General features: G+C 46.6%; 1 protein-coding gene across 1 annotated transcript in view; it reads right to left on the reverse strand.

Moving 5' to 3' along the window:
• PGM2L1 (phosphoglucomutase 2 like 1) overlaps window positions 1-26,978 on the reverse strand; it is a 680,235-nt gene that overhangs the window by 360,439 nt on the left and 292,818 nt on the right. Inside the window, exon 6 of the mRNA XM_086933811.1 lies at window positions 7,008-7,201. Coding sequence (XP_086789937.1) covers window positions 7,008-7,201 — 194 coding nt within the window. The remainder of the gene's footprint in view (window positions 1-7,007; window positions 7,202-26,978) is intronic.

A 26,978-nucleotide genomic window follows, 5' to 3' on the forward strand; every position in this document is an offset into this window, starting at 1 on the left:
GGATGGAACGTGGATCCGAGACAAGGATTTCCCCGAGAAGCTGGTGTCGGCGGAAATCTCTTTTTATAGTCTGCTAGCATAAACTGTAGATCCATCATCATGGACGATGGCATGCCAACCATCTCTTCCTGGTACCTTTGGTGATAGTGTTGGTGTGGAGGATAGTGATACACCCCATATCCATCCTCAGTCATCATCTTGACATTTCACGTGTAGTTGTGAGGGACTACTGGCATATCCAAAGAGTCTGTGGTCGTCCTCTGAATCCTGCTCCTCTAGTAGCTGTGATGGCACCAGAGGAGTAGTTTTGCTGGGGGTGGTGATCTCTGGGGTAATTCTCTCTCTTCCTGACAAATTCCAGCTTTTCTGGAGTTTCCCTCATCGACGAGATCACCGTCGACACCACTGTTGTTGCCATCGTCGACACCAGGCGTAGAGATTTATCTTTCGCTGACAGTCACAGTCGATGTTCCCGTCGACACGGTCGTCGTCACCCTCGACAACGATCCCGCCGTCGACATTGTCGTCGATGCCGCCGATGTAACCAGCGTCAACACCACCGTCGACGATGATGTCATCGACGGAGAGGCAACTATTATAGGCAATGATGGTGTATTTGATATGAGCTTTACCTCAATCTTCGTCGTCAGCAATGATGGTTTCTTCGTCGATGATCCAGCAGGTTTTTTAGTTTTTACCTCAGGAGGGAAAGAAGACTGCTTCCTGAAGGGTTCTTTGACCTGAGGAGGTGATTTTGACGGCTCAGAACTAGTCTTTTTCGATGGTTTTTCTCCAGAAGCATGTCCTCTACTGAGGAGATTTTGAAGGACTACGCCCAGAAGACCCATGAGTGGTCTTTTTTAGGGTCTTCTCAGGACGTTCTTCTGAGGATGAGTATGAGGAGATTTTCTTCTCTTTTGAGATCTCCCAGATGTTAAGGAGTAAGCTTCATCACTATCACTGGAGATAACCTCCTTTCTGGTCTTTAGCTTTTGAAGCCATATCAAAAGGCGCCCATCACGATCTCGGAGAGTCTTACTTGAAAAAGTGCGAAATACCTTACAGTCTTTGGCCTGGTGATCCAGGTTCAAACAGTAAATGCAATCAGTATGAGGGTCATCAGCATAGAACCTTTTCTTGGAACAAGTGGCACAGGCTCTAAATAAACCCTTCTCCTTTCCAGACATTCTCTAAGAAATGTATTTGAAGACAGTCTAGAGTAGTAAACAATCCAGATGAATTTCTAAGAACAAAGTGCTTCAATGAGGTTGAAAAAAGCAAAGTTTGAGCAGAGCTCAAAGGAGTCTCCCTAGCACAACGTGTGGCTGAAAATCTGAGGGGCACAAGGTTCTCTCTGGAGTGTTCTAGAGGGAGAGGGGCTCTGATTGGTTCAGGGAAAAGTTTGGTCTCTTTTACATAACGAAGGTTATGGGTTGCAAAAAGGAAATGGGCCTAGGCCTCTTTTCAGTTTGCTATCCAACTAAGCATTGCTTTTTTATATACTGGAGACTCCAGTCTCGACAACGGGAATTATTCTGGCATGTGAATCTATGAAAGCTCCAATACTGGATTAAAGAGGGTATTCCAAAGCCGGGCAACGTTGTATGAAAAGGAGGGCCGCCATATCTTTCCATTTTTAGTTGAGGTACTATCACCAGGAATAGATTGGCTTGGCATAAGCTTTTTCTGTGGCAATAAAAGGAAATCAATGAACAAGTGATTGGAGGTCCTTTGCCCAAAAGTGTCTTATGAGCAGTACATAGAGATTTAAACTTTATCCTATCAATTAGAGGCAGCCAATGAAGGGTGTTCAATGCATGGCTGGCTGATTGGGTTCTGGGGATATTGATCAGCGACAAGATGCAGTTTTGTATTATTTGCAGTTTCCTTGTAGTGGTCTTTGGGTCCCCTAGAATGAGGGAGTTCCCATAGTCCAGGCGAGAAAGAATCAGGGCCTGGACCACCAGTCTCCTAGCAGTGAAGGAAAGAGGAGGGAGAATTTTGCAAAGAATTCTGAGCAAGCATGAAGCTGCCAACTACCAAGGCTTTTAATTATAGGTTTAGGAGGAGGAGGCAGGCCCATAGTCAAGTCAGGTCAAGTCAATAAATTTGTATAGCGCGCTACATACCCAGAGGGTCTCAAGGCGCTTCAAGAAGGGAGGGGAATTACTTGTCAAATATCCACGTTTTAAGTTGCTTTCTGAATGCTAGGTGGTTCTGAGTAAGGCGAAGATGAGTGGGAAGTGAGTTCCAGGTTTTAGCTGCCAGGTAGGAGAAGGATCTGCCTCCCATTGTGGTTTTGTTGATGCGAGGTACAGTGGCAAGGGCTTGGTTGGAAGATCGTAGCTGGCGGGAGGGGGTGTAGAAGGACAGTCGTGTGTTGAGGCATTCGGGTCAGATTTCGTAGAGTGCTTTGTGTGCGTGGGTTAGGAGCCGGAAGGTAATTCTCTTATTGACGGGGAGCCAGTGGAGGTTTTTCAGGTGGCCAGAGATGTGTTCTTTACGCGGTATGTCTAATATGAGCCTGGCTGAAGCGTTCTGGATGCGTTGGAGTTTTTTCTGGATTTTTGCGGTGGTACCGGCGTAGAGGGTGTTTCCGTAGTCCAGTCGGCTCGTGACCAGAGCGTGAGTGACTGTTTTTCTAGTTTCGGTGGGGATCCAGCGGAATGTTTTCTTGAGCATGCGAAGAATGTTGAAGCAAGATGAAGAAACGGCGTTGACTTGTCTGTTCATCGAGAGTGAGGAGTCCAGGATGACGCCCAGGTTGCGTGCGTGGTCTATCGGGATAGGTGCTGTTCCAAGGGCCTCTGGCCACCAAGAGTCATCCCAGGCGGAGGGGGAGGTGCCTAGGATGAGGACTTCTGTTTTGTCTGAGTTCAGTTTTAGACGGCTGTGCTTCATCCATTCGGCTACTTCTTTCATTCCTTCGTGCAGGTTGGTTTTGGCCGTGTTCGGGTCTTTGGTGAGTGATAGGATCAGTTGAGTGTCGTCGGCGTAGGAGATGATGTTGAGGTTGTGTTGGCGTGCGATGGCCGCGAGGGGGCTCATGTATACGTTGAAGAGGGTGGGGCTGAGTGAGGACCCTTGGGGTACGCCGCAGATGACTTCAGTGGCCTCTGACTTGAATGGTGGGAGGCGGACTCTCTGGGTTCTTCCGGTGAGGAACGAGGTGATCCATTCCAGTGCTTTTCCATGGATTCCGACGTTTCTGAGGCGTTGTAAAAGGGTGCTATGACAGACCGTGTCGAAGGCTGCGGAGAGGTCGAGGAGGATGAGGGCGACTGAGTCTCCATTATCCAGTAGAGTTCGAATGTCGTCTGTTGCTGCGATGAGGGCGGTTTCCGTGCTGTGCTTGGCTCGGAAGCCGGATTGTGAGGAGTCGAGGGATTTGTTGGTTTCGAGGAATGCGGCGAGCTGGTTGTTGATCGCTTTCTCGATGACTTTGGCCGGGAATGAAAGGAGTGAGATAGGGCGGTAGTTTTTGAGTTCGGTGGGGTCAGCTGTGGGTTTCTTCAGGAGGGCGCTGAGTTCGGCATGTTTCCAGCTTTCCGGGAAGGTTGCGGAGTTGAGGGAGCAGTTGATGACGTCTCGGAGGTGCGGTGCTATGATGGAGTCTGCTTTGTTAAAGATGTGGTGAGGGCATGGGTCTGTGGGGGATCCTGAGTGGATAGAGTTCATCAGACGGATGGTGTCCTCAGTGGAGATTGGTTTCCAGTCATTGAGGATGTTCGGGGGGGTGGGGGTCCTGCAGGGGGTTGGGTGGGTTGGTTTTCGGGTCGGTTGTCGAAGCTGTTGTGGATGTCTGCAATTTTGCTGTGGAAGAATGAGGCTAGGGAGTCGCAGAGGGCTTGAGAGGGGGTGATGTCGTTGGAGTTGGCCGAGGGGTTGGTAAATTCCTTGACGATGTTGAATAATTCCTTGCTGTTGTCGGCGTTGTTATCTAGTCGGTCCTTGAAAGCGGCTCTCTTGGCAGTCCGGATCAGTTGGTGGTGTATGCAGGTGGCGTTTTTGAAGGCGTCCTTGGTGCTGGTGGTTGGGTCTTTTTTCCAGGATTTCTCAAGGGAGCGGCAGAGTTTCTTGGATTTCTTAAGATCATCGTTGAACCAGGAGGCCTTCTTGCTGCCTAGTTTGATTTGTCGTTTTTTCAGTGGTGCTAAGATGTCGGCAGTGTTGGATAACCATTGGGTGAGGTTAGTGGCTGCTTGGTCTGGGTTTGAGGAGTGGGCTGGGGGGTTTTGAAGAAGCGATGAGGAGATTTGGTCGATGGTAATTTTGTTTCAGTTTCTTTGCAGAGTGGGTTGGGGGTGGTTGTTGGAGGTGGGCTTGTTGTAGGTGAAGTGAACGCAGCTGTGGTCAGTCCAAAGGAGAGCTGTGGTGTGGCTGAAGGAGACATGTTTGCTGGAGGTGAAGATAGGGTCGAGTGTGTGACCTGCGATGTGGGTGGAGGTGGTGAACAAGTTGTTTAAGTCCGAGGTTGGCGAGGTTGTCCAAAAGGGTGGTGGTGTTGCGGTCGTTGTTCTTTTCAAGGTGAAAGTTGAGGTCTCCCAAAAGGATGTAATCCTCGGAGGGGAGCGCGTGTGGAGTGATGAAGTCCGTGATGTCTTCACTAAACTGTGCGCGGGGTCCTGGTGGCCTGTAAAGGAGGGTGCCTCGGAGTGTGGTTTTGGGGTCGGTGTGGATCTGGAAGTGAAGGTGTTCAGAGTTGGCGAGGTTGACGTCCGAGCTGGTTGAGATGCGGATGGATTTCTTGTGGACGATAGCGATACCTCCTCCTGTGCGGCCGGTACGGTCCTTGCAAATGATCTTATAGCCTTCCGGGATGGCAATGGTGATGTCTGGGGCTGAAGAGGCATTCATCCATGTTTCTGTTAGGAAGGCGACGTCCGGAGAGATGGTGTCTAGTAGATTCCAGAGGTCCATGGCGTGCCTGTGGACCGATCGGGTGTTGAGCAGGATGCATTTTAGATGGTTGGGGTCGGATATCTGTTGTGTGATCGTAGATGAGGAGTTGTTCTTGGTGCCGTCGAACTTGCAGGAGTTGCATGAAAAGGGACCATGGGTGTGTCCAGGAGTGGCTTGGACGCAGTTGGGGGAACGGCCAGAGTTGAGGGCTAGGAGGGTGGTGGCATCGTAAGAAATGCGGGAGGGGTGGACATTACGAGGACCAGGGGCTCTGGCGCTGGGCTCGGTCCAGGCGCGGACGGGCGTAGACGGGCTTATCTTTGGCGCACCTTCGGCGCGAATGGGGCGCGGTTGCTGCGCGTGGGCGCTGCGCGTTAGGTCATTGGTCATAAATGGATGGTGGAGGGGGCGGAGCGTGGGAGGGGCAGCAGCTGGGAGGCGGTGGCGGGAGGAGGGGCGGACCAGGGGAAAACAACAACACAAAATGGAGGGTCAAAGGCAGGCACAGCCAGGGGCAGCAAATGCACAGCGTGTTGTAGGGAGAGAGCCTTACACGCACAAACCAGGTGTAAAGTCGCCAAAATCAGAGTTACTGCCACAGCGACGTTGCGCTGCTATTTTAATAAATAAAGCGACAGTGCAGCGCAATTGTAAAAATAAATTCGACAACGCAGCGCTATAAGGCGTCCTTGCAGCGCTATCAGTGAAATAAGCAAATGAGGCAATGCAGCGCTATAAGGCGTCCTTGCAGCGCTATCAGTGAAATAAGCAAATGAGGCAATGCAGCGCTATAAAGCAACCTTGCAGCGCTATCAGTGAAATAAGCAAATGAGACAATGCAGCGCTATAAAGCGTCCTTGCAGCGCTATCAGTTGAATAAGCAAATGAATCAATGCAGCGCTAGGAAACAGAAAAGCAGGAGACCAACGATACCAGCGTGCAGGACATCTGGAGCGTGGGGGAGCAACCGGACTGAAGGAGGGTCCAGGCGGTCACAGAGGACTCGGGAGCGAGGAAGGATACTAATCGTGGGTGGGAGGGGCAGCAGCTGGGAGGCGGTGGCGGGAGGAGGGGCGGACCAGGAGAAAACAACAACACAAAATGGAGGGTCAAAGGCAGGCACAGCCAGGGGCAGCAAATGCACAGCGTGTTGTAGGGAGAGAGCCTTACACGCACAAACCAGGTGTAAAGTCGCCAAAATCAGAGTTACTGCCACAGCGACGTTGGCTGCTATTTTAATAAATAAAGCGACAGTGCAGCGCAATTGTAAAAATAAATTCGACAACGCAGCGCTATAAGGCGTCCTTGAAGCGCTATCAGTGAAATAAGCAAATGAGGCAATGCAGCGCTATAAAGCGTCCTTGCAGCGCTATCAGTGAAATAAGCAAATGAGGCAATGCAGCGCTATAAAGCGACCTTGCAGCGCTATCAGTGAAATAAGCAAATGAGACAATGCAGCGCTATAAAGCGTCCTTGCAGCGCTATCAGTTGAATAAGCAAATGAATCAATGCAGCGCTAGGAAACAGAAAAGCAGGAGACCAACGATACCAGCGTGCAGGACAGCTGGAGCGTGGGGGAGCAACCGGACTGAAGGAGGGTCCAGTTGGGCCATGCCAGTCCCGGCTCTGGGGCAAGGTTATTGCTCAGTTTTGTCTCCATTGAGCTTGAGAGAGGAGTATTCCATCCATGTTGCCACTTTTCCCAGGCATGAATCAAGGGAGGATGGTATGGCATTCTGGTTGTGATTTGGTGAGAAAATCAACTGAATATTATCAGCCTATGTGACTATATTGATTGCATAGGGTAAAACAATATCCGCAAGAGGCCTCATATTGATATTGAGCAATGTAGGGCTCAACAATGAGCCCTGAGGCACTCCACATAATGAACCATAGTAACATGAAGCATTTTATATGCAAAATAACATTTAGATTATATTTTCACAGTAAGTACAAAGTCAATCTATCTATCAGGCAAATGTGGATGCTCGCTGGCTAGACCGACAAGTTAGTGTTTGAATACAAACTACAGCTATCCAGAGAAACATACATAACAATAAGTAAATTTGATGTGACCAGATTAGCCGATTCTAAAACATAAATACCTGTAAAAACATATGGTTTTCAGATCTTCCATATATAATGTACATATTTCTTCAAGAGGATCTTTTGTAAACAAACTTGTATCTGCAAGATTATCATTCCAGGAATGATTCCACGGCTCGGCACTTTCTTCAACACATTTTAAGATTTCTTTATCATGAGGAGTGACAATCTGAGCACCGTTTTCCCAATAAACCTAGGAAATGAAATAGAGACCCAAAGGGTTTTCATTGATATACCAGAAGTTTCAAACAACTATCAGTTAACCATTTGGCACAAAGTTAACAGACAAAAGTATTTTTAAACCAAATTGGAGCGATATAATACTCTCAAAAGACTGAAACAATTTAACAATCCCAATTAATTTAACTGCGCCCAACCTTTTAAGAGGAAAAAGGCATAGCCCATAAACAAACACATAATTACAACATTATTGGGTACATTCCATTCTGAAGTATTTGTATTGCCTCACACTCTTAGCCACGACGGCCTTGATAAAACTCATGCTATGCCTGGTTCTATGACACGCATAAACTGGATGCTTTACTCTTCAGTTCGCAAACTGTTTTCTGAAGGAAAACCCAAATAGAAAAGTTGATTTTTGTGCTGACAAAATAGTGGAGTTTTTTGGATTTCAATTGACATTAATAAGGACAATAATTCCTGATTCCTAACTAGAGACCTTTTTACATGGTAAAGAGGCCACTCAACAGAACTGGGAGTGGGAGAGCCATGAAGAATCTGCGGTTAGAAAGAGAATCTTTCAGAATGAGTGATATCGAAAGTACTTAACTTGTTGTTCTGATGCATACTTACAACTGCAGATTTCCCACCTGGAGGATAGATACTGCAGCAGAGTCTGGCCGGCGTAAATAACCCAACTGAAGTAAGTGAGGCCTGCTATTCAACTGGGATACATTTATTAGAACGGTACCCACGTCACAGCAGCAGGATGGCTCTTCTGCGATTTCAAAGCTTTCTACCTGCAGAGCAGTGCAATCGAGGCTGGTGGAGGAGAAATTGTGACCGTATGAGGTAGATGCTGAAAGAAGGCAGAATAGACCATTTGTGGCATAGTGAGAGTGAAATACTGGGAGGGATAGTGAAGGACTCGAGGCAGAGTGTGGGTAATCAGGGGAACGGGACAGGCTGGTGAGTAAGTGGAGAGAGGCAAATAAGAGGGAGAGTTGAGAGCACCCAACTGACATGGCATGTGTGCAAGTGGACAGGATACTTGCAAAAGCAGAGAGACATGAGAGAGTAAGGAAATAGTAAAGAGATTGGTGTGAGGCCGGATAGACAGTGAGAGTTAAGAAAATCAAGAGGGAAAAGGCTGGGGTGGGTATTTAGAACAGATAAACTGGGAGTGAAAAGGGAGAAGAGAGACTGGGAGGATGAGGAGACCGTGTAGGTGAGAGCCAATGGGGACAGTAGAGTAGCAGGCAAGGAGAGCAGAAAGACTGGGAGAAAGAGGACACACTGGGGAGGCTGAATGGATGAGGGGAGACAATTGGAGAGAGGGGGCATCCTAGGATAGGGCAGAGAAATGTGGACCGGTGAGTCCAGGGACAACAGCAGAGAAACTTGGAGAGAACAGAGAGACTTGGGGGGAGAGTGGACAAATTGAAGTGGGAGAGGGAGGCTGAGCACCTGGCCTAAGTGCTACAACACTACATACCAAGGACTAGAGCGCTGCTTCTGGGCCCTAACAGCACTACATGTTCCACACAACAAAATAACAGATCACTCCAGTACCATGGAGGAGTCTCCGCAGTGAAAGCTTGTGCAAACTTATAATGTTAAGTTTATGTAAAAAGACGTCTGGCACAGATCAGGGGTGTTGGAGAAAAAAAAGAGAAAAAAAATCATGTACCTTTTCTCTGAGCCCCTCCTCGGTCGTCTCTCTGCATCTCTTCCGGCTGGAACCAAGCAGGAAGTACCTAGGCTCCCCAGAGCATATCACAACGCTTCAAAGCAGCGTTGGGAATGGTCTGAGCGCCGTTGTTTCGGAGCTCAGACAGGGCCAGGGAGCCTGGCATGTTCTGCACCGAGGCTAGCTGGGTGGAGAACATGCAAAATGTGCATTACTCTTTGGCCGACCCAAGATGTCCTGCCAAAAAGTCATGCACACTTACAAAGGGCTCACCTCTCCACTCCCTGCTCTGTGAGCAGAGCATCCCCGCTCAGCTCCACAAAACCGCTTCATTGAGGAGAAATAAAATGTTAATAACCTTGTGTTATTTTCTTTTTCCTTTTTTACACTGCTAAAAAGCAGTGGAGCGACGTTCCTTCACCTTTGTGGAGGAGCAACCACTGCCTGCCTGACTTCATTGTCAAGACAGTAGTGTTTCATGAACATATATACCAATGCCTGTGACACAGTCGGGCAGGTCTCTAGAACAGGTACCCCTCTTGTCAAAGCCACTGCAGCGGCCTTGTCCCTGGTGGAATGACCTTGCACAACTTTAAGGAGAGGCATTCGAGCCAGTGCATAGCAGATGTCAATACAGAGGACTATACACCTCAACACAGTCATCTTCCGCATCACCTTCTCTTTCTATGCACCCTAGAAACCCACAAAGAGCTGATCATCCACGCAATGGTCTTTTATTTGGTCCATGTAAAAACCTACAGACTTCTTAGAGTCAAGACAATGAAGCCTGTACTCCTACTTTGAAGGATGAGCCACAACAACAAAAAACACAGGCAGAGTAAACAACTTGCCAAAGTAGAAGAGATACACAGCCTTCAGAAGAAAGGTTACCCAAATCTTCAGTACTAGTTTTTCCAGAAAGAAGGTGGAAGGGAAGATGAATTAAAGCACCTACAGTTCACTCACAGAGGAGCTGATGTAATGGCAATAACAGAGATAGTGCTTAGTGTTAAGAGCCTTAAAGAACAACTGTGCACAGGTACAAAGGCTGTGAACACCAGAAACATCAACACCAAGCTCAGATCCCATCGGGTATAACAAATGATTTGGGAGGGAAACGTGAGTCAAACCTTTTAGAAAACGCATCACAAACAGTGCCTTAAAGATATTTGGTTAGGTAAACACAGAAAGATCGAATCAAAAAATAACATGTTACCATGCCCACCGCCAGACCTTGCTCGGCTAACAAAAGAACAAAAAAGATCATCAGAAAGGTTAACTTCTACAGGGTCAGTGCTTCAGGGACCACAGAAGGCAACACGTGTCCCAGCACCCAGAGTAGATCAACATCTTGGAAGGACTTCTACCAGCGAAAAATATATCCACCACCTCGGTTGGCAAGTTAAATTCATGTAGCGGCTATTGCTCAAGCTCCGCGCATGGAGGTGTAGGATGTGAAAATGTGGTTACAGGAGACTGCCCTATTGCTGAGACAGGAGGTCCTCCCGAAGTGGAAGCTTGATGAAAACAAGTTACTTACCTGTAACTTTAGTTCCCCAGTATTGGTAACTTTCATAGATTCCCATGCTTTGTATCATTCCCCGCCGTCGGAATGGGAGTCTCGGTAACAAAAATACCATAGCTGTAGGTACAAAAGACAATGGAAAAAGGCCTAGGCCTCATTTCCTTTTGTAGCATATCACCCTCTTTGTGTAAAAGAGACTAAACTTTGGCCTCAGCCAATCAGAAGTGCCTCCCCACTTAGAACCTTCCTGAAGGAACCTCAGAGCCTCAGATTTTCGTAGCCGTTGTGTACTTAGACGCCATATCTGTTGTAGGCTGAGCTTTCCCCGGGGAGGTGGGTGGGCGCATGGGAATCTATGAAAGTTACCAATACTGGGGAACTAAAGTTACAGGTAAGTAACTTGTTTTCTTACCCCAGTATTGGAACTTTCATAGATTCCCATGCTTTGTATCAGAGTAGTAAGCAGTTGGCAAGATAATCACATTTTGCATTGTAAATAATAGCAGTAGACAACATGACATTAGATACAAAATGTGAAAAAAATGGAAGGTGGGAAGAAAGGAAAGCTCACCATTAGTGGAAGAGGTTCCTCAGGACAGCCTGTCCTACTGCTGCATCATCCTGTTGCAGAGATTCCAAGCAGTAATGCTTGGTAAAGGTGTGGACGCTGCTCCAGGTAGCAGCTCTGCAGATATCCTTAATTTGCACCCCCGCGAAAAGGGCTGTTGAAGAAGCCACAGATCTTGTGGAATGCGCTCGTATCTTTCCAGTCAGAGGTTTACCAGCAGCCTTGTGACAATGTAATATAGCGCTTGTGATCCACCTTGAAACACCCTGTTTGGATAGTGGAAGGCCTTTATTCGCCCCCCCCGAAGGCCACAAACAGTTGAGAAGATTTTCGAAAATCTTTAGTACGTTGCAAATAAAATTTTAAGCATCGCTGCACATCCAATGAATGCAACGCTTTTTCCGCTGGCGTGGAAGGCTGAGGGAAGAATGTTTTTAGAATGACCGGTTCATTCAAGTGGAAATCCGAGGGAACCTTTGGCATGAACCTAGGGTTAGTCCTCATGATGACAGTGTTCCTTTTGAATTGAAGGAAAGGTTCTTGGATGGTCAAAGCCTGTAATTCTCCTACACGCCGAGCCGACGTGAGAGCAAGAAGAAGAGCCAACTTCCACGAGAGATATTTGATGTCAGAACGATGGACTGGTTCAAATGGACCCTTCATAAATTGAGAAAGGACCAGATTCAAATGCCATGTTGGAGGAGGCGGTCTCACCGGTGGATAGACCCTGAACAGGCCCTTAAGAAATTGCTTGATTATTCTGGAAGACCATAATGAAGGCCCAGAGTCTGTCCTTCTGAATCGTGACAAAGCAGCCAAATGGACCTTAATTGATGAATGGGCTAGACCAGATTTGGCCAAAGACAGCAGGTAAGGTAGGATCTGATGAGGCTTGGAATTGAATGGATCAATGTTCTGCTTTCGACACCAACAACAGAATCTTTTCCACTTAAGGCGGTAAGTTTTGTTAGTTGAAGGAGCCCTTGCTTGGGACAGAACTTCCCTAACCTCCCTTGACAATGGCAGGTTCATAAATTCTCGCTGTTCAGGAGCCATGCAGTCAGGTGTAACGACTGAGGGTCTGGATGCAAAATCTGTCCTTCGGACATCGTGAGAAGATCCGGTAGAATCCTTAGAGGCAAGGGGGGAGCTATCGACAACAGATGGAGCTCCGTGAACCAGAACTGCCTCGGCCAAGCCGGGGCTATCAGGATCATCCTGCACGGTTCCACCTTGAGTTTCTTGATTAGTCGTGGTATCAGAGGAATGGGAGGAAAAGCGTAGACAAATGTCTTCGACCAGGCTATCAAAAGGGCATTTCCCAGTGAATCTTGATGGGGAAGCCTGCTTGCGTAAGACCGGCATTTCTTGTTGGTCGGAGTGGCAAAAAGGTCGATGTCCGGCCTTCCCCACCGGCTGAAGACTTGTTCCAAGACTTCCTGATTCAACTCCCATTCGTGGCTGACCGAGGATGACCTGCTCAGTCTGTCGGCGTTTTCGTTCAGGACGCCTGGCAAGTATTCTGCTGTCAGTGACATCTTGTGCTGGATCGCCCATTTCCAGACCTGCTGAGCCTCTAGCGACAATGGGCGCGATCTGGTCCCTCCTTCCTTGTTCACATAGTGCATGGCCGTGGTGTTGTCCATCCTGATAAGCACTTGTGAACCTTCCAGGCGAGGAAGAAACGCTTGCAGAGCCAGTCGTATCGCCCTGAGTTCCAACAGGTTGATGTGGAGGCGTTTTTCCTGGGAAGACCAATGACCGCTGACATGTAGGTCCTGCATCACTGCTCCCCAACCCTCCAATGACGCGTCCGTCGTTATCACTTGTGGAGACGGGTCGTTTGCGAAGGATAGACCTTGGGACAAGTTGTTTTGATCTGTCCACCATAAGGCCGCTTCCTTCATCTCTGGAGTGATTGTCACCTTGTCGTCGAATGAACCGTGGACTTGCTTCCACTGATTGTCCAGTTGCTCCTGCAAGGGACGCATCTTCAGTCTGCAATGGGGAATTAGTGGGATACACAATGATATCACTCCCAGCAGAGACTTGTAGCGGCGTACCGAAAGAGACTTTCTTGTTTGTAAGTCTTGGGCCATGGTTTGTAATTTCTGCCTCCTTTCCGGAGTAGGAAAAGCTCGTGATAGCTTCGAATCCAAGATGGCTCCCAGAAAACGAGCCCTTCTGGATGGGACCTGGCAAGATTTCTCGTTGTTCAGAGTGAGTCCCAGGTTCTGAAACAAATTGGTACATGCTTGAACCGCCTGCAGCGCTGCTTCTCTGGACGGAGCTTTCAGTAACCAGTCATCCAGATAGGGGAAGACCTGAAACTTGTGCCTTCGCAGGAAAGCTGCTACTGGCGCCAGCACCTTTGTGAATATTCTTGGGGCTGAGCGGAGTCCAAAGGGTAAAACCCTGAATTGGTAATGGCTCTTGGCTACTGTGAATCGCAGAAACCTTCTGTGCGCTGGGTGAATCGGAACGTGGAAATAGGCATCCTCGAGATCAAGTGTGGCCATGTAATCCCCCGGGCTATTCAGCTTCTAGATGTCCTGGAGGGACACCATCCGGAAGGACAGAGAAATGAAATAGGTATTTAGCCCCCTGAGGTCTAAAATGGGGAGCCACTTGTCGAGCGTCTTCTTTACCAGGAAGAACCTGGAATAAAATCCTTGACCTCTTTGGTTTGATGGAACTGGCTCTATCGCCCCTTTCCGGAGCATCTGTTGAACTTCGAGCCGAAGGAGACGCTGGTGTTTTGAAGGAGTGGCTGCCGGGGGCTTGGGTGGCGGAACTTGAGTGAACTCTAAGGTATGCCCTTTCCGAATGATGTTGAGCACCCGACGGTCCGATGTTATCTTGGACCAGTTGTGAAGGTATTTGTTGACCCTGCCTCCAACTGATGACTTCCTGAAGGATGGTCCAGTAGGAAGAGCCAGGAGGCTGCTATTGGCGCTTGGACGAATCTCGTCCTCGTGCCCCCTGCTTCCCTTTACCGTAAGGCCTGGAGTAGTTGGAAGACTGGCCCTGCCGCTGCTGGTAAGGCTGACGGTGTTGCTGGGAACCGGATCCTGTGTTGGAATAGCGTTGTTGTTGGAAGGATCCTCTGTAAGTACCACCCCTGCCTCTGGATCCCTTGAAAGGAGACTTTCTGTACTGAAGTGTTCCTAAAGACCTAGCGGTCTCTGTGTCCTTTTTTATATCTTGCAGGGTGTCGTCAATGAGTTTGCCGAACAACGCTTCCCCATCAAAAGGGAGATCCAATACTTTATTCTGGACCTCGGGCCGGAACCAGGTAGCTTTAAGCCACCCTTGGCGACGGAGTACTGCCGCTCCAGCCAGTGAGCGGAATGCAGTAGTTGCAATATCCATTGCACAATCGATGATTTCCATCGACGTCGCCTCTCCCTCTTGTAAAATCTTCTTTGCCTCAGACGTAGATTCAGGAGGCAGCTGGTCAAGGTACGGGGCGACATCGCACCAGAGTTGGCGGTCGTACCTACCCAGGATTGCTAAGGCATTAGCCGCTCGCACCAGCAAACTTGCCATCGATGGGAATCTTTTTCCCACGTTATCCAACCTCCGCCCTTCCTTGTCCGGAGGAGTTGTCAGTGGTGCCGAAGGGTTGCGCGATTTTCTCTGCGCTGCCTGCGAAATCACAGAGTCTGGTCTTGGATGACCTGTCAAGGCCGCAGGGGCATCATCGGCCGCCTTGTACTTTTTATCGAGACGCTGTAACACCGGGACCACCGTTGCCGGGTGTGTCATTGCCTTTATGCCCTCTTTCCATAGGTGATCCACGATAGGAATGGACCTGGCAGTCTTCCGAAAGGGTTCCTTAAAATCATATAAGAAACAATCTGTGGTAACCTTAGGCATTGCCAATTTAAATCTTGCTGCAGCTCTCTCTATCAGCTGATGGAAGCCCCCAATATCCGCTGGCGGGGAGTCCGCCGGGTCCAGATTTGGCGATGCGGGATTGTCAATAACATATTCATCATATTCCGTGTCGGGATTAGAGACATGATCCGACTGTTGGTCCTCATCCGAGGATTCATCAACATTATGAGTTCCTGGCAATCCAGAGGAATCCTGTTGTAAGGACGCTTGAGGCTGTGGAGAAGTTGGAGCCGTTAAAGTAGATGGCACCAATGAAGCCGGAGTTCTTGAAGGCGTAGCAGGCGTTGACGTATTTGGCAGAGGTCTACTGGCCTTAGATTTATAGTCCTGTAGCATCTTATGTAGATCTTGCAGGAAAGACGTTGGCACTGACACCATTTCCTGTTCAGGTTGCAGCTGCTGCTGCTGACTATAACCACGTTCCTCGTGGCCGTATTCGCCCTCTGAGTAAGTGTCCTGGCATTTGACAAATAGCTGGGAAGGACTATTGGCATAGCTATATGCATCTTGTTCATCCTCCTCTGATTCTCCCTCTTGAAGAAGCATGGTAGGTAACAGAGGAGACACCGTCCTTGGAGAAGTCATCTCAGGCGTGATCCGCGTCACAGAAATGGTAATCCGCTTTTCTGTGGACAATATCGTCGGTTCCGTAGTTGACGGTTGTATGTACGCCGTCGAGATAGGTGTCGTGGACGTCGTCGACGATGAAACTGTCGACACGCCAGCCGTTGTCATAGTCACTGTAGTCATCGTCGTCGACGGGGCTTTCGTCGTCGACGGGGCTTTCGACGTCGACGGGGCCTTCGTCGTCGACGGGTCCTTCGTCGTCGACGGGTCCTTCGTCGTCGACGGGTCCTTCGACGTCGACGGGTCCTTCAACGTCGACGGGTCCTTCGACGTCGACGGGTCCTTCGACGTCGACAGGGCCTTCGACGTCGACAGGGCCTTCGTCGTCGACGGGGCTTTCGACGTCGACGGGGCTTTCGTCGTCGACGACTCCTTCGTCGACACCCTTGAAGCTGGTTAAGCATGGGCGGAAAATCCGTTACGCTCGCGGATTTTCGGTAAATACGCAATCCGCGAGATCTGCGAATTTCCCGCAAAATCCGCAAATTCGCACGCAGCGGATTTTTTGCTGCGTGCGGTGTAAGTTCGCAATTGCGAACTTACACAAAACCCTCGCGAACTGGCAGAAATCCTTGCGAACACAAAAAAAGCATTCAGCAGGTTCAAAAGTTCAAACTCATCATTAGTAACCATTCCCTGTAGTGCTTCCTGACAAGGGCCCCTCCAGAGTTCAGTTGCTAGTTGCAACAATTATATGACCCTGCTCTGACCCTCACAGCAGGCTCATAGAATAGCTACAAGTAGGCCACAAAGGTCCTGGAAAAAAAAATTGCACTGCAACAGAAAGCAAATTACAGATAAGGAAGCAGGTGCCAGACTGGAATTTTAAAACAGTGACACATTAATAAACCAACCCCAAATTATTTCTTCTCAGTTGAAGCAGGCAGGTGTGCTTGCTTTTCCCCCCCATAATCTACAGTGATGATGAACCAGAGGGTGGCATTGATGCACCAGAGGATGGCATGGGTAAAACAGAGGGTGGCAGGGGTGAAACAGAGGGTTCTGGGAACCTGTGATGATGAACCAGACGTAGAAACAACATAATCGTGACCGTTGCGAGCCGACATGTAAGTTCGCAATTGCGAACTGGTACAAAACCCTCGCGAACTGGCAGAAATCCTTGCGAACTGGCAGAAATCCTTGCGAACACAAAAAAAAATCTGCAAATTCGCGAGAATTCATGGACTTTGCGGATTGCGAGTTCGCAAATTCGCGAACGCCAGATTCGCAAAATTCGCCCATACTTAAAGCTGGTACCTTCGTCGTTGGCGCCTTCAGTTTCTCCGTCGACGGCGAGGACTCCGCTGTCGACGGTAGCGACGTCGACGAACCTCCTGTCGACGGAGTCTTCGATGTCCTCGTCGACGGACCTCCCGCTGTCGACGTCTTTGTCGTCGAGGACTTAGAAGTCCTCTCAGAAGACTGGCATGAAGGTGTTTTGAAGGCTGTAGCAGTCTTCTCACCTGTAGAAGGCGTAGAAGGTCCATCCCTCTCCTTTACACTTCCGTGAGGAGATTTGCTGGGACCTGGGCTCTCAGACTCACTGGGGGTCTTTTTTGAGGCCTTTGAAGATCTTCCCACAGAAGTAGAAGGGGAACCCCTACCCCTTTTCACTGACCTTCTTGTAGAAGACATCGATCCAGCATCCTCACTGTCACTAGAGACAGTGTCCTTCCTTGATTTAAGCTTTTGCAGCCATGTCAGGAGCCTACCCTCACGGTCCCGGAGGGTTTTGGCGGAAAAAGTGCGACAGATCTGACAGTCAGCAGCCTGGTGGTCAGGATAGAGGCAATAAATGCAGTCCTTATGCCTATCCTCCACAAAAAGCCTTTTCTTGCCACAGGAGGAACAAGGCTTGAAAAGGGCTTTTTTCTTCTCAATTTCCGACATCCTGGAAGGTAGTAACAATCCTGAAGAGAATCTGGAAGATTCTGAAGAAAATCCTTTAGAAAATCCTGAAGTAATCCTTTTGAAGAGTAGAAGTTGAGCAGAGCTCAAAGGAGACTACCCAGCACAACGTGCAGTAGAAAATCTGAGGTTCCTTCAGGAAGGTTCTAAGTGGTGAGGCACTTCTGATTGGCTGAGGCCAAAGTTTGGTCTCTTTTACACAAAGAGGGTGATATGCTACAAAAGGAAATGAGGCCTAGGCCTTTTTCCATTGTCTTTTGTACCTACAGCTATGGTATTTTTGTTACCGAGACTCCCATTCCAACGACGGGGAATGATACAAAGCATGGGAATCTATGAAAGTTCCAATACTGGGGTAACAAAGAGCAAATGCTCAGCAGCTCTGGGTACCACAGTCTCTTTCCCAGTCCATGCCAAGAAGTAGTATTTTGGCTAAGTCGGTCTTAATCTTATTAAAACGCGAGGTTAGTGTTGAAAATGCAGACAGGAGTGCTTCTGTCCAATCTAACATCAATGGGTTTTCTAACAAATGTCTTTGAGGAAATTCAAGTGAGCATAATTGCGGATAGTGCATATTCTAGACAGCTGCTGGATAGATCTAGCATGGGCAATTCCTGCTACTTGAAGATGCCCTACACCACATCAGGTAGAAGACACAATTTGTGATCCACCTGACAATTCCTGCTCAGTTCTTCCACTCTGCCATTCAGAGGTAGTTGACAATCAGGAAGATGCTCTGTTGGTCCAGCCATCTGCAAAGGAGGCACGCCTCCTGACAGTCTCCAGGATACCACGCCACCCTGGTTGTTGCAGTACCACATGGTGGTTGCATTGTCTGTGACAACCTGCAACAGATTTTTTTTCAGAGGACAGCAGGTAGGCTTTTATGGCAAGACAAATCTGACTCTCCAAAATACTAATATAGAGCTTTCTCTCCGCTGGAGTACAGAGACTTCTGAACTCAACTTCAGCCAAATGGTCACCACAACCCGTTAACAATGGCGTTTGTCATTGGCATTGCCTCTACGTGGAAAATGGTGAGTGATTTGATGCAGGTGTTGAGGTTTGTTTTCTACCAAACATATTCTGCACCATCTCAGGTTTGATCTGGATGGAGTCAGAGAGTGAGCAATGATAATAGGCCTACAGGAATCTGAGGCTCCACTACAGGAGTTTTCATATGCCACCTGGCATTCAGGATTAGAAGGATGCATGAAGCACAAGACCAAGAAGCCTTTGAGTCATCCTCAGGAGAGACTGATACAGGAAGAACAGATCATACCCCTGAATGTCCTGAACAGACTGCAGCATGTCCATAAGGGCCCCCCAATGCATGGAAGCCTTGTGTGGGACGCACGTGGGCCTTTGGCTCGATGATAAAATCCAAAGATGTCAAGAGGGCAGTCATTGTCTGGAGGGGGTATATGGCTGACGGCACTGAGCCTACCTTTGGCAGACAAACTGTTAAGGAACCGAACTCCGGCATCTGCTGCAAAAACAAGCTTAAGTGTCTTTGTAGCCGTTGCAGCAAGGGGGAAAAGTCTAAAAAGACGGCTGACCCTACTTCATGGAATGGTTTCTGTTGGAGCCACACCATCGGTCTGCAAGGGCTGAGTTGGTTGCTGCAGTACATGCTGGGGGGGGGGATGGGAGGCGGGAGGGGGGCGCTGACACTGTCTATGCACAAGCCCTTTAGGGTAGACTCTGAGTTTCATGTATTGGTTGGAAAAAGGCTTATCTGGAGTCAACAGCCCCAAGGTTGGTACTATAGTGCAACTATCCTTGAATCACTCTAGCACCAAATAATCCTTCTCAAGACAACCTAGAGCTGTCAAAAGGTATGCCATTGAAGACGCTAGCACATCTCCTGCAAACCCAGACAAATGCATCCAGGGGTGCTTCCTCAGCACGACGCTGGTGCCAATAGTTCTTACAATGAAGTTCTGTAGTGTCCAGACCAGCTCAGAATACATACTGGCTTTCACTCTGACCAACCTGTATCACTTGGGTTACTGACACCCAGAGGTCCTCTGGGACAATTGGCAAGATACAGCTGGCCATGTCCCGTAGCTTGTGGCTGTACATCCTCAGAAAGCAAGAAGCATTGCTATATCTGAGCGCTAGACTAGCCAAATAAAGCATTCACTTTCTGAAAGCATGAAGATGAGTTTTGAACAATTAACCTCTCCAGTGTAAGGTGCTTAGTTAGAAAGTCAGGGTCACCAGAGACCAGTCTATGTCTCTGAGTCACAAGTCCAATGACTGGTGTGCATGAGCATGGCTTAGACCATGTAGCCAGAAGGGCATCAGCATGGGTGTCATTAAATCAAAATAATTGCTCAGACAAAGCTGTTCCTGGTTGAAAAGTCTTAGTCAATACATTTGTTTTATTTCAGCTCGATTTTTGTATTTTTTTTTTAAACAACGTGTGCATTTCAGACTTGGGGAAAAAAATCCACAGCACATGGGTTGCACAATAAGAGAAGTCGGACCCCAGGAGAGTGCTGCAGGGGCTATCAGAGGTATGGGAAATGGAGAAAACAACTAAAAACAAAATGAGTGAACCACAATAAAATTTACATTTTCGTGAAAATCGCAATCATACAGATGCTATTTTATTACCAGCTGAAAACCTAAATGTTCATGAAAATCACAATTTTTACAAAAACATGTGTGTATAGTAAAAAGAACTCCCTTCTCTGTACAGCAAGGGTAGGGTTGGTGTATCGCCAAGCTCTGTGGCTAACTAACCCCTGCTACACATGGACAAAGGCAGGTTGGATGCATTCCCTGCGCTTTCGGCAAGTTCCTGAGGCCAACCCTGATGCACATGTCTGGGGGGTTGACTGCCCACAACGGTTTGAGTACAGTGACTCATACAACTAAGTAAAAAGGTTAACTATGGTCCAGCGAATTCAAATAAAAAAATAAAAAACTTCACTCAACTATCGTTTAAAAAAAACACACAGCATGCCATAACTTACGCCACCTACCATGTTCAATACAATACCATGTTAATGGCAAGGGGAAAACAGACTTAGTACCAACAGCAAAACATGGCGTGTGGCAAGAGTACTGGCTGATAGTGGATAGCAGGTTAGCCATAAAAACTAAAGTTATGAAAATAATAAGTTTATATTTTACCTTCTTGTCTCAAACTCACCACACTAAGTCCACCTTAATTCGCACTACTATTACTTGAGAATGCTAGAAATTAGATATTTTGAAAGACTAATTGATAACTTTTATTAGTCTGTAAATGGCTGAATAACAGGGTCACTGAGGTACTGGAGCTACAATGTAGAATTTTGGTAAGTGGTGCCTATATGGGTGCATTACTGTCTGCACATTGGCATATGATGGTGCGATGTTGGTGTTTAATGGTGGTCATATGAGCAGACTACAGTAGGTTTTTCCATGTATAATTTTACATGTATGTGCATATGATGGCACCACTGTGTGTACAGGATGTTGACCGGGTGGGAATTTCATGCTGAGTGCTTGGATGTGCTGGTGTGTCAGCTTATGGAGCTTGGTGTTTGGACATATGATGGTGGGTGTAAGGATGTAGGATGATTTTTTGTTGGTGTATGAGGGGGAGAGGGGAGTTTTCGTTTGATATTGGTTATGTGGACACATGATGGGAGTGTCTGTGTGATTTACGCTGGTTGTATGGAGGTATGATGGAGAATAATGGGATATGGTGTTCATTGTGAGGACGTGTGATCGTGTGTGTGTTGGGTACGATGGTGGTTCTATGGATGTATGCAGTTAATTGCAGAGATGTCTGATGATGGCTATGTTGGTAATTGATAATTGGCTCCTCAACAAATTAGGTCTCATGTGTGGACATATGATTGTGGGTATGCTGCTGTATGATGTAGTTATGTATACTTCATATTATGCAAAGTTTAACTTTTACTCTTTGAAAAGCTGTATGATACTAAGAAGTCTGAATGAGGGGGTAGCGAGTTAAGGATGGCTTAGTAAGGTGGGGTGGTGAGAGTAACTTATGGTAGCATCTTAACTTGTGAATTTCATGTTTTTTTTTAGTGTTGCTTTTGTGGGTTGTGTGAACAACTGATAGTGGTTATATTGGTTTATCATCCTGGGTGTGTTTGTTGACAATATTGATTTGGTGGACTTAGGATGGTCGATATGTTGGCATATGATGCAAGCTGTGTGGGTGTATGAAAACTGGTTTGTTGGAATAGGATGGTTTGTTTGTTGTCATATGATAGTATTCGGATACACTTTTGGGAGCCTGGAGATTTTGGATGTCACTATATTACAGTGGCTTTGTGGACGTATGTCCACATGTGTGGACATATTTTGGTTGGTTGGGTGAACTTATGAGGTTAGCTGTATGGATGTATGATAAGTGTGTTGGTGTATTATGGTTTGTAATAATTTTTGATGGCGGTTGTATTGGCCTATGATGGGGGTTTGCGTTAGCATGTTGTTTTTTGTTGACATATGAAGATGGGTGTGTGTTTTTGGCATATGTGGGTGGGTGAATTGGCATGTGATGTTGGTGAGGAAATTTCATGGTTGGTATTGTGGAAGAAGACAGTGTTGCCTCAGATGTTTGTTTTGTGGCAATATGATATTTGGTGTTGTTGTAAGATGTTTGGGTCGGAGTATGATGGTGGGTGATGGAGTTTGGTGTTGGTTTCCAATTGCAGTAGGATGGAGAATGGCTCCCACCCATGCTGTCCCTCTGTGTATCACCTGCCATCTTTATTTCCCCAACTCTCCAGCAGTCCTTAAGTGTGTCAACATTCTCTTTGCAATGTGTGACCTACTCCTTTGGGACATGCATTAGTAAGTAGGCCATGAAGAAGCAGGTCAACGGGCACCTACTCCTGTGTTGTTCCCAGCTGGTGATGACAGCACAGGTGTAGGTAACAGCTCACCCCCACCCCTGGTCAAGGCAGTACCCCACTGGTCTTTGGGTAAGGTGAGCGGGACAAGGTATATCCCTGCTCACCATTCGGCAAAGCGTTAGGGTTAAGGGGAATCTTTTCCCCTTTTCACAGAGACGGCTATGTGTCACCTTGGATCATCCAAGGCAGATTAGAAATTGGAAAAACTTGGATTTGGAAACCCTGAACATCTTTTTAGATTCCCATCGCCCCTGTTCAAAACAGTCAGTACAGTCATTATCAGCAGCAGTTCAGAATTGGCTCCCGACGGCAATAGATACTTGCCTCCCTTTCACCAGGGCGAAATGCAAGGGTACACGATCGCCTGCCCCTTGGTTTAACGAGACACTAAAAAAGGAAAAATCCGACTGTAAAACCCTAGAGCGCAGATGGAGGAAAAATTATTTCCTAGATGCTAAAAAAGAATACATAAATAAGTTAAAAAGAAATCGGACACTTTGTAATAAAGCACAAGCAGATTATGTATGATCCACTAAATCGGAGGCCCTAAATCGCTCCTAAAATTTTATTTAAGCTGGTGAAAGAACTCACAGGGTCTAAAACCATAGCTACGCCTCCCTAACTAAATAAAGCGCAATGCGAAACCTTAGCGTCCTTTTTCATACAGAAGGTGGACAAAATCCATCAAGGAATTGTGGCAGGCAAGAATAGTGAGGTCCCTCCGGATAGCACGCTTCCAAGTCCTTCTGCTCACATGGGTAGATCTGACGTGGATGCGCCTCAAAACCAGGAAAACACCTTAGATAGATGGCCTCTACTGGACACGGAGACTCTAATTAAACTACTCAGTTCCATCAAATCGGTGTCACCAAAAGATCCCTTAACTTGCTTACTTAAAAAGCTCACCTCTCATTCACTTGATATTGTCACAAATCTACTTAATTCTTCCTTACAAGAAAACACTGTACCCCCTGAGTGGAAACACGCCATGATCCATCCTTTACTGAAGAAGGTAGGAACAGATCCAAACCAGCCCTCTAATTTTCGACCCATCTCCCGGTTACCCATTTTTGCCAAGATTCTAGAAAAACATGTGAATCACAATCTAACAAAATGTGTCAGTCACCACCCGAGAGTTTCAGAGTGGGTTTCTCGACGGAAACCACGCCACTTGGAGTCACGGAAAATATCCGGGACCCTTTGGACGAAGGAGAGACGGTGGCCCTTGTATTATTGGATCTAAGCGCTGCCTTTGATTCTGTATCTCACACTGTTCTAATCACCACACTTCGCTCTCTTGGTATTCGTGGGTCAGCATTGGAGTGGCTCACCTCCTTCCTAACAGGAAGGACATTTGAGGTCTTCTCCCAAACAGCATGTTCCGACTCTCATGTTTTTGAACATGGTGCGCCACAGGTTCTATCTTAAGCCCTCTACTATTTAATTTGTACATGAGCCCTTTGGCTAATGTCGTAGAAGAAGCGGGTCTAGTACTGTATTCATACGCGGATGATTCCCAACTAATTTTCGCTCTTACATCTGAGAATATGGACGCCCAGTCCACCCTTAAAAGCGGATTAAAGAAAATAGCGGACTGGATGCAGGACAATTTTCTCCAACTTAATGGGGATAAAACGGAAGTTATCATTTTAGGTAAAAACAAAAACCTGTGGGGCCCGCACCATTGGCCAACTGAGATGGGTAAGCTTCCGGTTCCAGTACCTCAAGCACGGAATTTAGGGGTCATCATAGATGACTCGCTCAAGATGTACAAACAGGCTGAAAAAACAGCAGTCACGTGCTTCGTCATTTTAAAATGGTTGAAAAAGATATGCTGGATGCTCCCTGAGCAAACAAAGAAGACTGTGGTCAACGCCTTGATCACGTCACGGATAGACTACAGGAATGTCCTGTATCTAGGCTCAAATAAAGCAACAATCTGCAAACTTCAGATAGTTCAAAATTCAGCTGCTAGGCTAATATGCAGCATCCCGAGGTACACCCCCACCACTCAATATCTTCGGGACCTTCACTGGTTGAAGGTTGAAAACCGAATTAGATTCAAGGAATTATGCTTTATGCATAAAATTAATGCTGCAAAAGCCCCCAAATATCTTTTGTCACTTGTACTCCCTTATCATCCATCTCGCTCCCTGCGCTCCTCCACAAAAAGGAAGTTTGCTGTTCCTAAAATTAAGCTGTCCCGTATGAGAGGCAAGTCTTTTCGCTACCAAGGACCCATGCTGTGGAATTCAATGCCTGTTTCAGTACGCATAGAAGACAACTATTGTAGATTCCGCAAAAGCCTAAAAACGTGGCTATTTAACACCTAGAACCTTTCCATCATTTATTATCTGACTTCATGTATCTTTACAAATTCGCGCCTGGAAACCCTTTGTGGGTAGCTGTCGCACGTTACAAATATAATAATAATAATAATAATAATGTGAAGGTGAAAAGAGCAATTCCGTCTCCCTGGGAGGCAAAGGCATTTGGTATTTTCCTCTCATCCTTCTGTAAGACAAAGCATGCAATGTGAGAGGAATGGAGCACATACCCCTACTGATGGCCGGAGGTGGGATCTTGAATCTCCACTTTCGTCAATCAACCAAAAGCAACTTAATTGGACTAGGGTTACACATCAGAACCACAGAAAGCTGCCCTGATAGCACAGCAAAGTACTCTTCTGCACTAGGGAGTTTGAGATGGCAAAGGATTGTTTCAGCACTTCCCCAGCCCTTAGACAAGGGGCGGGAGGGATTAAATAAAAATCACCCATAAGAGCCTGTAATCATTTAGTCACTTGTTTATGTGTTTTCTTTTAGTGTTTCTCTGGGAAAAATCCAAAAACTCCATTGTGGACATATGTCAGCTCCTCCTTATTTGGGGACTGAGGAAGAACAACTGACTCGAAACATGTCAGGGCAAACATGTTATTAAGAAAATATGTTTTGCACGTTGATCAAACATTTTACAGTTTTAATACAAAGATAAACAATATAATTTTCTATTTAATGAACTACAAAAGGTGGTGTACCTTTGCATAGATCTAAACAAGACTGAATTACTTTGATCACTGTCTGGCTAACTAATTTATCCTACGCAGAGAAAACCATCCAGTAGCATGTTGAAACGGTTAGCCATGGGAAGCTGAAGGCAAGGAGCAATTGCAATTTAAATTTACACAACAGAGTGCAATTTCATTTTAAGAAGAAGACTGTTCAAAGTTGTTAGAGGTAGTAGCCACACAGAATCTGGAAGTTTTTTTGCCAGCAACAAATCTCTAGTGCCACCAGGCTGGACATTCTGCTCCAGCCCTGATCCTGCTTCTGTTTGTCCTGTTCCTGACATTTTTTCCCTCTCCTAATCGAAAAGTATAGAGAGGATTTGAGAGAGGCAGTAAAGGCAGTTGCAAGTTTGCCTATTGTGAGATCTTATTAGAGATGGAGTGCAAGTATCTTAGCATGATTTGCCTCGATCAATTCCTGCTTATTTGATAGTGTGACACTAACACATACTTAGGAAACATAACTGTGTGACTCGTAAACCAAGAGAGTTCAACCTGCATCGTAAAAGCATGCAGTGAGGTCGCAAACCAGAGTGAGATGAAAATTATTCAGGAGAAAGATAAACTAATAATGTCGATGAAATTCACAATCAATAATGTGCTGTGAATAAGCCTATAAATGTCATGTGTGACGTAAAGATGTAGCTTTTAACAAAGATGATTAAGAAATAAAATTGTTTCTGCTCATGTAGCCGCACTCATGAAAATGTGCAATTTCAACTGTTGAGAGAAATGTCATTTAAAAACAAGTTTTGCCATTTAGTTAATAGAAAATGGAAAATAAAAGGGTGTTTGCATATTATTCCAATGAAATAGTAGAATCGCTAGAGAAATAGAATTATCTGAATTTAATTAAATATGGATATCTTTGGAAATTAATAGTGTTTTAGTAGACTACTAAAATGCATTTTTCATAATTTTCTTCCGAGTAAGGCTAGAATATGCGGACATGACTTTACAACCTGCATTGAGAACTTTTGCTGAAGTTTCTTTCTCTAATTTCCGAATAAAGAACACCCTCTATGCTAGTACGAAACTGTGACGACTTTGAGCGCTTGGGAACGGACATGATTGCTACAAATGAAACCTCCTAGTTCAGAGGAGGAATGAAATTGAACATTTAGCAAAATAATTAACACTGAACAATGGTATTACGTACAATTTCTGGATCATTATGGTAAGGAAGATATCACCCCATGGGTAGACCCAGACCCTGACCAATGAAAACTGTGCAAACTGCGAAAAGCTACCTTTGTGGTAAGCAATTATGAACGATTGGAAGTATAACTGCCCCGTGAGAAAAGGTCTGGCGCGGGCGATCTTTGAATCTTCCTATGGGCCTGACATGCTGTCGGACTGAACTCTGATTTTCCTTGAACTGAACTCTCCCATCATTTTACCTACACTTTTCCAACTGGTGAAGTTAAGCAGGCTAAAACCTTTTGGCTAAAGGGTTGACGGACGCTGTGCTCTAGCATTCCTGCGCTCATCCTGAGTTTCCTATGCCTGATAATCTGCAAACGTTTCTTTGGTTTGTATGATTCTATGTTGTATTCTGATATTGCATGTTGCTCTCTCAATTTCTATTATATATTAAGTTGTGATGTATTTTGCTCTTA

This window comes from Lissotriton vulgaris, chromosome 8, assembly GCF_964263255.1.
Source record: "Lissotriton vulgaris chromosome 8, aLisVul1.2, whole genome shotgun sequence".
Classification (NCBI taxonomy): Eukaryota; Metazoa; Chordata; class Amphibia; order Caudata; family Salamandridae; genus Lissotriton; species Lissotriton vulgaris.